General features: G+C 44.2%; 1 protein-coding gene across 3 annotated transcripts in view; it reads left to right on the top strand.

The window, feature by feature from the left end:
- LOC141051285 (hexokinase HKDC1-like) overlaps nucleotides 1-13,421 on the top strand; it is a 117,110-nt gene that overhangs the window by 66,946 nt on the left and 36,743 nt on the right. For all 3 annotated transcript variants that reach the window (XM_073548167.1, XM_073548168.1, XM_073548166.1), the window contains exons 8-9: nucleotides 955-1,110; nucleotides 9,432-9,665. In XM_073548167.1, the coding sequence (XP_073404268.1) occupies nucleotides 955-1,110; nucleotides 9,432-9,665 (390 nt within the window). The remainder of the gene's footprint in view (nucleotides 1-954; nucleotides 1,111-9,431; nucleotides 9,666-13,421) is intronic.

Raw genomic sequence — 13,421 nt, 5'->3', positions numbered from 1 at the left:
TTTTCCCTCTAGCTAGCGCCCTTCCTATGGGGCCACTAATATCCTCATATCTATTGAGTCTTCTAGGTAAATCCTGCCCTACATTTATACACTAGGCTATTGTTGGCTAAACCCATTAATTTTTGAGTACCATCTAATGTGTATTCTCTCCCGACAGATGATATTGGGGGAAATAATGATTAGGCTGGTTTCACATTAGCGCTTTTTAAGCGCACGCACGGCCGGGGGTAGCTCCGCCCCCGAGCCGGCTCTCTGCCCGGCGTGCCCGCCCCTTGCTTGTAGCGCCGCCTCCTAGCGCACAGCGGCGCCTGCGATCGGCGCACCCTATCTTTAGCATAGGGTGCGCAGATCGTGCGCAGGCCGTGCGCTAGTTGCGCTTTGACCTGCGCTGCGCACTTTTGACGGTGCGCCGAGCACGCCGAAATCCGAAAAGTTTGATTTTGGCGCGCACGGCGCACCGTCAAAAGTGCGCAGCGCAGGTCAAAGCGCAACTAGCACACGGCCTGCGCACGATCTGCGCACCCTATGCTAAAGATAGGGTGCGCCGATCGCAGGCGCCGCTGTGCGCTAGGAGGCGGCGCTACAAGCAAGGGGCGGGCACGCCGGGCAGAGAGCCGGCTCGGGGGCGGAGCTACCCCCGGCCGTGCGTGCGCTTAAAAAGCGCTAATGTGAAACCAGCCTTAGGCAGTTTAAAACTCCAGATCCTTTTGTTCTCAAGACAGATAAGCCTATGCCAAAAGTGTCTGGCAGCTGCTTTCTCTCCTCTCCCTACTGAAAACACAAGAATTCTCATATAAGCAGATATGTCTATGGAGGAATCAGGATAGATAGCTGTAGACAGCGATCTCATGAGTTTGAGCACCTTAAGGCTCACACTTTCATGTCTGTAATTTTTTACATTTAAAACGTTTGTTTTGTTTTAAAAAATTGCCATTGTGTCTTGTTTTATGATAGATTCGAGAAGATGATCAGTGGCTTGTACATGGGAGAACTCGTCAGACTCATTCTGCTAAAGATGGCGAAAAAAGATCTACTTTTCGGTGGCAAGGTCTCTACTGCTCTCCGTACCAAAGGAAAGATCGAAACAAGTCATGTGGCTGCCATGGAAAAGTAAGGACTGCTTCATATATCCTTCCTCTAGTGTTAGCTTTCTGTTACTCTTTCTTATGTTAACGGGTCGGTTTTGACCCGTGTCTTAAATCACCCCTAGGATACCCTAAAAACAGTTATTTATGATCCAATTTGTTTCTTACCTCTTAGTTACCTTGTTAGGGTTTCTCATCCATGGAAGGATTGATTTTAATATTTTTGTTGTGGCCCCCTGGGCCTTTCATTTGAGAGCATACCATTCATTTTCAATATAAAAATATTGTCAAATGAACCTCAAGAGAATAATATAAACTTAAAAAAGTTTGTTATATTACCTGACTATTACTGAAGGATTTTAGAACACATTTCTTAAATGTAAAAAAAATATACATATATATATTTTATATTATTAACTCTAGTAACATCTATGGTGTTACGGGTCAATTTTGACCCATATCTAACTACTTTATGAAAAAGGCAAAAAACAGATTTTTTTTTTTATAGAACTGTAATACAAATAAAAGATGAAAATTATATTAACATTAATAGCAATAATAATAAAAAGTAGCTTTTCTAGGTAAAACAAACAAACAACAATCAATCAAGCAAATCAAATCAACAGAAATCAAGTACTAGTTTTTAGATGCATTAGTATTTAGATGCATGTGTGGCAAAAAGTGACACTTTTTGTGTGTTCTTTGCAGAGGTATTTTTTGCAGGCGAAGCACGATGTGTTTGTCTTTCTGTCCTTATTGCTAGGGCAGACCTGACACCTCTTTCTTTTAGAATCAGGTGGTCTCACTGGGGTTGTGGCTGTTGTGGTTGATGTTGAGGCAGGCCTGGTTGAGGAGGATGCTGGTGATGATGCTCTTTGCGTTGCTGTGGGTGTGGACGAAGCACTTGTTGAGCTCTGGAGTTGTCGGACCAAGGCTGCAGCGGCTGGGTCTCGGGGCACTCGTTCCCTTTGGTCAATGTGCGCCTTGACAAGGGATCTTCCTAGTTCCTCAAGAAACATCCTCCGCTTGTTTTTTTTCTTTGAATTCCATCCTTGGTGAATGTGGGTCCACAACACAAATGAATTGCATGCTGACACATCAAGGATGTTGTAAAATACAACCATTGGCCATCTCCTAGTCATTCGCTGGCAAGTGTAGGTGGCAGTCAGCTTGTCCAGGTTGTCCACTCCTCCTTTGTTTTTGTTATAGTCCAGGATGATTCTGGGCTTTTTGTCACTTCCTGATGACACAGCTGCATCTTTGTGAAGTGTGGACATCAGTACCACATTCCGTCGTTTTTTGGGGCAGTATGAAACAGCAGTGGTGGTGTCTGTAAAAACAAACTTTGAGGAAAGTGGAGCCCTGTCCTTCATCTGCAACAATTCAGCGGGCAGCTCAGGTTTGTTTTTTTTCACTGTGCCCACCATGGTGATTTTCCTCCTGAGAAGTTCTTGTCCAAGGTCATAGCTGGTAAAAAATTGTCGCAAGTAATGTTGTGACTCTGCACTCCAGTAGTCATATCGAGGACTACACGTTTTCCTTGTTTTTTTTTCAGGGATGCCGCTTGCAGACTTGCCTGTGTAAATCTGTAGATTCCATTCATAGCTAGTTTTTGCATCACAGGCTGCCCAGATTTTTATGCCGTATTTGCCTGGCTTACTTGGCATGTATTGCCGGAAGGGGCATGTTCCACGGAAAGGGAGAAAACGTTCGTCTACTGTCACCTCTGGCCCTGGGTTGAGCATCAGTGGAAGGAGCTGCACCCATTTCTCCCAAACATCCCTGATGGGAGCAAGTTTGTCAGATTTTGTTCTGGTGTCTCTGTTGTCAAATCTGAGGACTCTTGATATCATTTGAAACTTTTGAAGTGACATTGTTGCCCGGAAAATATTCCTGCCTGTCGATGCATCCCAGAGACTATCAGTGGCCTTATTGCAGGATTTGTACACTCCAGCAAGGAGAAGAACACCAATGTAGGCATCCAGGACATCATCATGAAGGTCATTCCACATGTTGCCGTGGACTTTTTTTCCTTCAAGGTTTGTCATAGCAATAATGACTTTTTTTTATTGACAATGGCATAAACAGATCAAAACATGTCTTGATGTCACTTACTCTTGTCACAGCAAACCTTGTGATCCCAGGGGTCATTTTTATGACATTTGCAGCATCTGCCCTGCCATGTACATCTGGAGGTACTGAGCTCCAACTGATCTTGCCACTTTTGGATTTGAATCTTTCAGCGGGGGGCAGCTTCAGCACCAGTGACCTCCTCGTCAGACTGATCAGAACTGTCTGTGTCTTCCGGCTGATACTCCACATCATCTTCCTCCTCAGAAACCTGTTCATCTGTATCAGTTTGCTGCTGTGTGTCCTCTGATTCATTATCATCTAAGATATAATCCAGAATTTGGCTTACATCAAATCTTCTCCTCATTGTTGCATGTGTAAACTGGAGATGTATACTCTGCAAAGTACCAACTCTAAACTGATTTGGCCATACATGCCTGGACATGTCCCTAACTCAAGTTGTTGGAGGTAGAGCTGGCTGTGGGCTGTTGGTTTATATTGTGTTTATGAGTTCAGTTTTGGGACTTATTATTGTCTTTTTACTCTTATATTAGACCTGGGTCGAAATTGACCCCAACAACACAAATGTTATAATTTTTTTTTTTATCATAAAGGTTTTTATTGAGTTTTCAGAAAAAATACAAACTTCTCATACAAAAACATCAAGAACAGGAGCAATGAGTAGCAAGAGGTGGAATAACCTCGAGCCATTATTAGAATATCAATCTGGGACATTAAATACCCCTTCCAACAACAACTTGAACATAGAAGCGGGGAGAGGGGGGGGGGAGGGGGAAGGGGAAGCATCTCTACATGCATGGCATTCTTAGGCACAATCAATTTATTTATGGTGTAGGTGTCTGTATCTGGGGGAGGGCCGTTGCATAAAGGGAAGTGGCCCACGGATGCCATTGTTTAAGTCTCACCGTTCTCTTCTCTAGATTGGGGGTCAAGTTGGTTTCGTATAGCCAGTGTAGGTTGGTCCTCTCAATTAGTTCTGTTTTTGTAGGGGGGCTCACCGACCTCCACTTGTATGCCACACAGTACCTGCCGGCTATGAGAATGTGAGAAATGATATTTTTTAAAAGATCCGGGATCCCATCTAGGCCAATGTGTAGCACCGCTAAGGTTGGGTTTGGGGAAAGACGGAGACTAGTAACCTCATGGATTAGATTGAACACCTCCTGCCAGAAGTTAGATAACTTAGGGCAAAACCACCACATATGACACAAGGTGCCCCTGTGGTTGCATCCCCTCCAGCACAAAGGTGACATATGTGGGGAAAAAGAAGCCAGTTTAGTAGGGGAGTTGTACCACCGCAGATGAACCTTTTTTAATTGCTCTATGTGATTGAGACATGAAGAGAATTTGTGGATCCATTTTGAGGCCGCGAACCATTCTTGCGACGGAAGCTGAGAGGCTAGATCTTTTTCCCATTTGAGCATATACGGCAATTGTTTGTCCGGTTCCGGGGAGTTTAGCAGGTTATGGATGTATGAAAGGCCTTTGATTTTGCAATTTTGAAAGAATTTTTTAATTGCGGCGTGGTCGGCTGTTGTGGGAACCGGTAGGTGAGGAGCGGACTGAAAGAAGTGACGTATTTGAAAAAACTGGAATAAACTGTGTCGGGGGAGGTTAAATTTAACACACATTTCTGAGTACGGGAGTAGGACGCCTTCTCTATAGAGATCTGCTAGGGTAATTGGACCTCCACGTGTCCAGGCGGCAAGATTCAAATTCGGAATGAAGGCTTCCAGCGATCTAAGGGGAAGGCTGGGACCTAGAGCCTGTGACACTGGCTTGCTCCATAAGGACCAAGCTTTCTTTAGAGCTGCTGTGGTGGGTAGAAGATCGCCGGGGGGCGAAGGGGTTAGGAGCACAGAGTCTATGAATTGTTTAGGGGAGTGGGCCTGTGCCCAGGTGTACTCAATCTGTAGCCATCTCAAGTCTGAATCATTCTTCCACCAATCTCGAGCCGGTTCCAGGATAGCAGCTCTGTGATATGTTAGAATATTAGGGATACCCATTCCTCCACCACTGAACGGGGCATGCATACATCTCAGGGCTATTCTAGGTTTTTTCCCAGCCCATATAAATTTACTCATTAGCGAATGAATTTTGGTGAGATACCGTTGCGGAATTGTTAGGGGCAGGCACCGAAGTAAGTAGATAATTTTTGGGAGACAGATCATTTTAAAAGTCTGCATTCTCGCCACCCAAGAGAGCGGGAGAAGAGAAAGGCGAGTAAGTTCTTTATCCAATGAGGTGTGCAGGGTCAGCAGATTTTTCTGGATCACGGAGTGTAGCGGGGCCAGTATAATACCCAGGTAGGGGATTCCCTCGTCTTCCCATTTGAAAGGGTAAAAATGAGAAAGAGTGGCTCTGGTAGAGGCTGGCAAGAAGAGCGGAAAAATTAAGGACTTGGTAATATTAAGCTTGTAATACGAGACTTGAGCGAAGGAGGACAGGATCTCCATTACGTGTTGTAGGGACACCTCTACATTAGTGCAAGATAAAATCATGTCATCTGCATATAGACTGACCACATGATTTATACTCCCCACTCGAATCCCCGAGATCCGAGGGCATTCACGGATAGTCTGCGCCAGAGGCTCTATAGCAAGGGCATAGATGATAGGGGAGAGCGGACACCCCTGGCGTGTCCCATTGGTTAATTCAAAACTCCGAGATATAAATCCGGATGCCAGAACTTTGGCGTTAGGGTTAGAGTACAGCGCCATTATGGCATTAAGTATGGGGCCTTTGAAACCAAACTTGGCCAGAACAGATTTCAGATATCCCCAGTGCACCCTGTCGAACGCCTTCTCTGCGTCCAGGGACAGGAATACACTGGGGATTTTCCTCCCCTCAGCCACCGCAATCAGATCCAGCATACGTCTCGTCCCATCTTTCGCCTGCCTCCCCGCCACAAACCCCACTTGATCCGGGGAAATCAGTGATGGAAGAACTTTATGTATTCTAGCTGAGATTATTTTGGCGTACAATTTTAAGTCGCAGTTTAGGAGGGATATTGGCCTGAAGTTTCCTGGTGAAATAGGGGGTTTTCCTGGTTTTGGCAGGGTAGTTATAATGGCCTCTAGATTATTTGGTGAAATATCTGCTGTGGCTCGCCAAGAGGAGAAAAGTCTCAGGAGGAAAGGAGACAGGGTTTCAGTGAATTGTCTATAATAGGAGTTAGTGAGGCCGTCTGGGCCTGGAGCTGAATTTCTTTTGGCTGTGGTCACCGCCTGGCGAACCTCTTCCAGAGAAAAAGGGGAATTTAGTTGCTCCAGCTGTACTGCAGATAACCGAGGAAGATTAATATTGTTTAAGAAGGAATTAATTGCCGTTTGGGTAGGCTTTGGGGCAGTGGGGTCATTTTTAAGGTTGTAGAGAGACTGGTAAAAGTCAGCGAATGCGTTGGCTATTTCCGTTGGGTTGCGTATTGTGGCATTAGAACCCATCACGAGGTATTCAATTTTATTTTGCATTTCTCGTTTTTTAACCCTCCTGGCTAGTAAGGCACCCGCCCTGTCACCCATCACATAGTACCGCTGTTTGAGGGATCTTAAGTTTTTCTCATAGTCTGCCATCAACACCTGGCGGAGCTGTGTTCTTAGTTTCCTGAGTTCATCAGATGTCGACAAGTTTGGGGCAGATTTATTGTGGGCTTCCAAAAGTACTATGTGGGACAGTAGAGCTTTGTAAGTTGCCTGACGCCTCCTCTTCTCCCTAGTGGCAATTTTGATGAATGACCCCCTAATATAGGCCTTGTGTGCAGACCAAAGCGTTTCCTCTGTCACCTCCTTGTTATCATTAAAGTTAAAAAACTCTGCGAGGTCGGCCTGCAACTCCTCAGAGATTTGTCTACAGGCTAGGAGGGAGTCATTCATGCGCCACCGGGCAAAAACAGGCGCGCGGTTTTGCTCCTGAACTGTCAGGTATATGGGGGCGTGGTCCGACCAAGCTATAAGTCCAATTTTTGAATCTGAGCAATCCATAATAAGTGAGCTATCAACCAAAAAGTAGTCCAATCTGCTGTAAGAGGTGAACCGAGGCGAGAAGAATGTGTAGTCCCTCTCATTTGCATGTTGGTATCTCCATATATCATGAAGATGCCTTTCTGAAATTATTGTGCTCATCTCCTTCCTCTTTACAGCAGTATTGGAGCAATCCAGAGTGCTGGACATTACCATGTTAAAATCCCCGCAGATTATTTGCTTACCCTCTTTAACGGATGAAAGCTTGGAAAGAAACCTCCGCAAAAAGCTGATCTGACCAGAGTTGGGGGCGTAAACGGTTGCAATAGTATACTTAGATCCATTTATGGAGCAATTAATAATGGCGTATCTACCGTCAGGGTCTAAATGTTGTGAATGTAGTGTGAACGCAACAGTATTTTTTACACAAATGAATACTCCAGCCTTTTTTTTTTTTCCACAAGCCAGCAGTATGAAAGGAAATTTAGCATTATTTAACCTGTGCGAGTCCCCTTGGAGGAGATGAGACTCCTGACCACACATTACATCACATTTGGATTTAACCACTTCCCGCCAAAACATGGATCTCTTGGCTGGCGAGTTCAGACCCCTAACATTTATAGACATACAGTTCAGTACCATTGTACTTGAAAAAAAAGTCTCTTGCCTAGAGCTGCAGGGGGAAAAGGAAGGTTAGGCAGGAAAGAGATAACACTAACAATATTGACATCACTAACATTACTGATGTAGGGAGCATCAGTCCACAAAGAAAAAAGCCCAAAAAAGGGGCCTGCGGTATGGTGGAAATTTACCGCCATGGGGGTTCAGGGTCCTGGTTGAACAGAACCAGCGGACCTTAAAAGTAGCAACTAAGTCTCAGCCGCGACTCAAACATATCACATAACTCACACGACGGACCAATCTTCATTCACTTTATCCTGTTGGGATGATCCTGTAGCTCTTGGAGATCTGGCCGGGAGATTTGCCAAGTTCCATGAGGATAGGAGCTTTGCCAACTGCTGTGGGGAATGGCAGGCGTGGGTATTTCCTGCTCGGAAAAGCAGGATCTTTACAGGGAAACCCCATCTATAGGATATAGCTTCATCCCTGAGAACTTTGGTATAAGGAGCAAATTCCCTCCTTTTTGCCAGGGTTCCTGCAGACAGATCTGGAAAAATGGACAGGTGCCGGAATTGCTCAGACAGAGGGGGTCTCTTTCTCAGGGCTTGCAGCAGGGCTTCTTTGGTCTTGCAAAAGTGCAGGCGAGCTAAAGTGTCCCGAGGGACATCAGCACTGAGGGATTTAGGCTTAGGGACTCTGTGTATTCTGTCCACCAGGAAATCAGTTGCAGTCAGGTCTGGGAGCAGCTCCTGCAGCAAGGAGCCCAGAAAACTCTGCAGCCCCTTGTCTGGTATGGCCTCTGGAATTCCTCTGATTCTTATATTATTTCGGCGGGACCTGTCCTCTAAATCCAAGACCTTGGTATGGAGCTTTTGCACTTGTTCCTCCAGTGCTGCATTGGCATCAATGAGGCTATTGTGTGACTTTGTCAGCTCCCCCATTTTAGATTCAATATGTGCTGTACGGCTGCCTATGGCAGTGATATCTCCCCTCAGCTCAGCCACCATATCTTTCCAATCCTGCTGCAGTGATGAGCGGAGGGCACTGAGCAGTTTCTGCATTGTACCTTTGGTAAGCGGTATATCTGCAGCGTCTGTGTCCAAGTCTGGGCCTGCTGTGGATCCCCTCCTGGATGAGCGTGAGGAAGCTATGGAGGAGGATGCTGCCGCCATTTTCCCTCGCCCCATGCTGGAGAAGAAGTCTGTAACTTTCGCCGGGGACGGCTTCTTCTGGGATTTTCCCCTTGGCATGCTACGATCCTGGATACCTCCGCAGCACTCCCCCCCCGTGTGCAGAGAGATTGGTGCCGCTGGCGAGCCGCAATGAGCCGATTAGTAGTCGAAGTGGCTGGAGCTCAGCAGCTAAGTGACCGGTGCCATTAGCAAGCAGGCCACGCCCCCCAAAATGTTATAATTTTAATAAGAGCATTTTACAATTTAGTAAAATAGTTTTATTTTATTGTATTTTGTTTAAAAATAAGTTCCTGAAAAAGTCAAAAAGTCTTGATGCAATAAACAAATGTATGTAGAATTTGTATGCATTTAAAACCTAAAACGGGTCGGTCACGACCCTAACACTAGAGGAAGGATATGCATCTGCTAATTATAGAGAAATGGCATAGTATACATTTCTAGAAATTCCTGCTTATACATTTGTATTTGGTTTCCTCATGCAGATATAATGAAGGTCTAGCTAACACTAGGCAAATACTACTGGATCTTGGCCTGGAAATATCAGAGGATGATTGCATTGCGGTTCAGCATGTCGCCACTATAGTATCATTTCGATCAGCCAACTTGTGTGCTGCTGCTCTTGCCGCCATCTTGACAAGACTTCGTAAGAACAAGAAGTTGGATAGGATGAGAACAACTGTTGGAATGGATGGCACAGTTTATAGAACACATCCACAGTATGTAATCTTATATGGAATAATTTGATATAGAATATTAAAAATATAGTAACGTTTCACCATCTTGCCTATTGTGGATCATTAACTATTAAAAGGTGGCCATACACATTAGGTAGCACAAAGTTGATGGTTGGACCGTTGAACAAATGACCATCTGGTGGAGAATTGCTTTAAACACCCAGTCATCCATATTTGCTCCTTACATTTGTTGAGCCTGGCCATACATTTCTATTTATAATGGACCAAGAAAGATATTTCTGGAAAGTTTCTTCAAAGAGTTCATTTGTAGATGAAAGATCTTTTATCTATCAGATGAAAAATTCAAACTTAGACAACTTCATTCCAAACAATGATGGAGTATCAATAGTTGTTTAAAATGTAATATAACTGTTACTCCATAATAATAATAAAAAAATCAAACAAATGTATATAAACAATATTTTATTGAAGTACACACCTATAGAATAAAAATAAAAGTTAATAATTAAAATAAATAAGCAATGAAAATAAGAGAAGTCCAATACTGCACAAAATAATGAAGAATCCAAGGAGTAGCCTCCAGATGACAGAATACTACCAAAGAATGATGATAACAGGTATGTATATGAACATAAGTATATGTACAAAGTTAATTACAATGCAATTCTGAAAGTTAAATCTATAGAAATTTAATACAATATGATGCACACAAATAGTGCAATATAATACACAAAATTAAATCAATATCAAAGAGATAGAGATGCATTATAGTCAGACATACCTAAAAATAAATATAGAAAGTGTCACCACATCAGCCTCCACCTCAGACTCCCGACGCGCGTTATGACCCTACTTCATCTGAGGTTCCAAAATGGTTGTCTAAAATTATAGCGCAGTGTTAAATTTCACCAACAGACATTCCTTATGATTGGATTTGTCCATTTCCATCATCTTTACATGAATGTAGTCACAAGAAATATCTGTTTGTCAAATACGTGCTTAATGGAAAATTATATTTCCCATTTCTCCCACACTCGGAGTTAGCCAGTGTCGCCAAAATTCGCAAGTGTGGCAGACATTAAGTTAGTGTGTATGGGAGCAATTAGTGTTCAGTAACAGAGTAGCATATCCTAATCAAATACAGTGTGTCCGTAAAGTCATGGTGCACTTTTGACCAGTCACAGGAAAGTATACAAGTATACCACGATCCCCGGATATGACACCCGTAGACTTTTACTTTTGGGGTTATTTGAAGCAACATGTGTACATTGAACGTATCAACGACATTAATCACTTAAAACAGAGAATCACAGACGTTATTCACTCGGTTACACCAGACGTCCTTACCCGTGTGTGGCAAGAACTTCATTATTGTTTGGATGTATGTAGGGCAACAAATAGAGCCCACATCGAACAGCACTGAATAGGTATGAAACTGGGAGAGTTTTTCTTTTATTTGGAGCAGATTTCACATTTCTATCGTTTTTTGTTGCTTTCCAGTGACTGATCAAAAGTGCACCATGACTTTATGGACACACTGTATATATGAAAAAGCCTCCAAATTATTCATGATGCCTGTTAGGCCTGTTTCACACATCAGTCTTTTCTGTCAGTCTCAATCCGCCAAAATAGCGGAAAACGGATCCGCAGGCGAACTGACAGAAGCGGGGGTCAGAAGATCGGCGGATGTACGGAACCGCCGATGTTAAAAATTTAAAGGAGCCGTGCCTGGGGAAAAAGAAAAAAAAAAAGAAAAAATTAATACCGGCAGATGTAGTGAGCGGGCATCTGCGGTGAGCGATCATCTCGCGGGATGTGGGTGAGAGCATGGAGATCGCGCGATGAGAGAAATGGGGCTGGAGATCGCGCGATGAGAGAGAGAGAGATTTTCACCCAGCAGCCAGACAGAATTGCGGGTTAAAACAGAAAATAGCGGATCCGGAGAGAGAAAAAACGTTGCAGGGTCCGTCTGGTCAGGTCAGCGGACGTCAAAATATTGGCGGATCCGCAAAAATGCGGATGCTATGGACGGCCATCAGTCAAAATCCGCCGATATTGAAAGTCAATGGGGGAAAAAACGGATCCGCAAAGAAAAATGGCGGATCCGTTTTTTTTCCAAAACGGCGGATTTTGACTGATGGTGACAAACGGATGTGTGAAACAGGCTTTAGAAAAAATAATGTAATGATAGCAAAATTTAAAATGTAACAACAAATTTTTTGATCTTTCTTAAAGGGACACTCAAACTTTAAAATTAATATTTAAAAATATATACATGAGAATCCTGCATGTCTTATTCAGGATTAAACAGGATCATGGGGTGCATTAAAAGAGGTCTGGATACACATGATGAGAGCATTATACTGCCTCTGTACAAATCTCTGGTTAGACCGCACATGGAGTACTGTGTACAGTTTTGCGCACCGGTGCTCAGGAAGGATATAATGGAACTAGAGTGGGTACAAAGGAGGGCAACAAAATTAATAAAGGGGATGGGGGAACTACAATACCCAGAGAGATTAGCAAAATTAGGATTATTTAGTCTAGAAAGAAGACGACTGAGGGGCGATCTAATAACCATGTATAAGTATATAAGGGGACAATACAAATATCTCTCCTAGGATCTGTTTATACCAAGGAAGGTGACAGTCACAAGGGGGCATTCTCTGCGTCTGGAGGAGAGAAGGTTTTTCCACCAACATAGAAGAGGATTCTTAAGGCTAAGTGCACACGTACCGGAACTCTCGCGGAAATTACCACGAGAATTCCGGAATTCCATTCCGCGGGAAAATCGCATTTTAAATTCCCGCGGAAAAACTAGCATTTTGCAAGCGTATTTAGCTTGCAGAATGCTAGCGTTTTCCAAGCGATCTGTAGCATCGCTTGGAGAACTGATTGACAGGTTGGTCACACTCGTCAAACATAGTGTTTGACAAGTGTGACCAACTTTTTACTACTGAGGCCGCCTATGCAGCATCAGTAGTAAAAGATAGAATGTAAAAAAAATAAAAAATGGTGTTATTCTTACCTTACGGCGTCCCGCGCAGGCGTTCCCAGTAATCCTTTGCGAAAATGCCCGCGATGACGTCAGTTCTCGCGGGATCTCGACGTCTCGCGGTAATTCGCGATGACGTCGCACGAATGACCGCGAGACTTCGCGATCCCGCGAGAACGGACGCCATCACGGGCATTTTCGCAAAGGACTACTGGGAACGGGAGCGTGGAGAGAGGCGGGAAGGCTGCGCGGGACGTCGGAGGGTGAGAATAACAATATTTTTTATTTTAAAATTCTATTTTTTACAGGGATATGGTACCCAAAGCCCGGAGGACAGTCTCCTCTCCTCCGGACCGTGGGTACCATCCGCAATTGTTCTGCTTACTTTTCGCATAGTGTGCACAGCCACATGCGGGAAGTAAGCGGAACAATGCATTCCTATGGGTGCGGGATCGCCGCGATTCCGCAAATTAATGAGCATGCTGCGTTTTTTACCGCGAAGCGATTCCGCCGCGGTAAAAACCGCAGCATTAGCACAGCATTGCGGAATCCCATAGGAATGCATGGGATGCTTATTTTTCGCGTTTTCGCGGCAAAATCGGGCCGCGGAAACGCGAAAAAAAGCCACATGTGAGCTCAGCCTTACTGTTAGGGCAGTGAGAATCCTGGAATTCCCTGCCTGAGGAGGTGGTGATGGCGAACTCAGTCGAAGGGTTCAAGAGGGGCCTGGATGTCTTCCTGGAGCGTAACGATATTGTATCTTATAGTTATTGATAGGTTGT

Source organism: Dendrobates tinctorius, unplaced genomic scaffold, assembly GCF_039654945.1.
Source record: "Dendrobates tinctorius isolate UK_male_01 unplaced genomic scaffold, ASM3965494v1 ptg000156l, whole genome shotgun sequence".
Taxonomy (NCBI): domain Eukaryota; kingdom Metazoa; phylum Chordata; class Amphibia; order Anura; family Dendrobatidae; genus Dendrobates; species Dendrobates tinctorius.
This window is presented reverse-complemented; position numbering and strand designations above follow the sequence as displayed.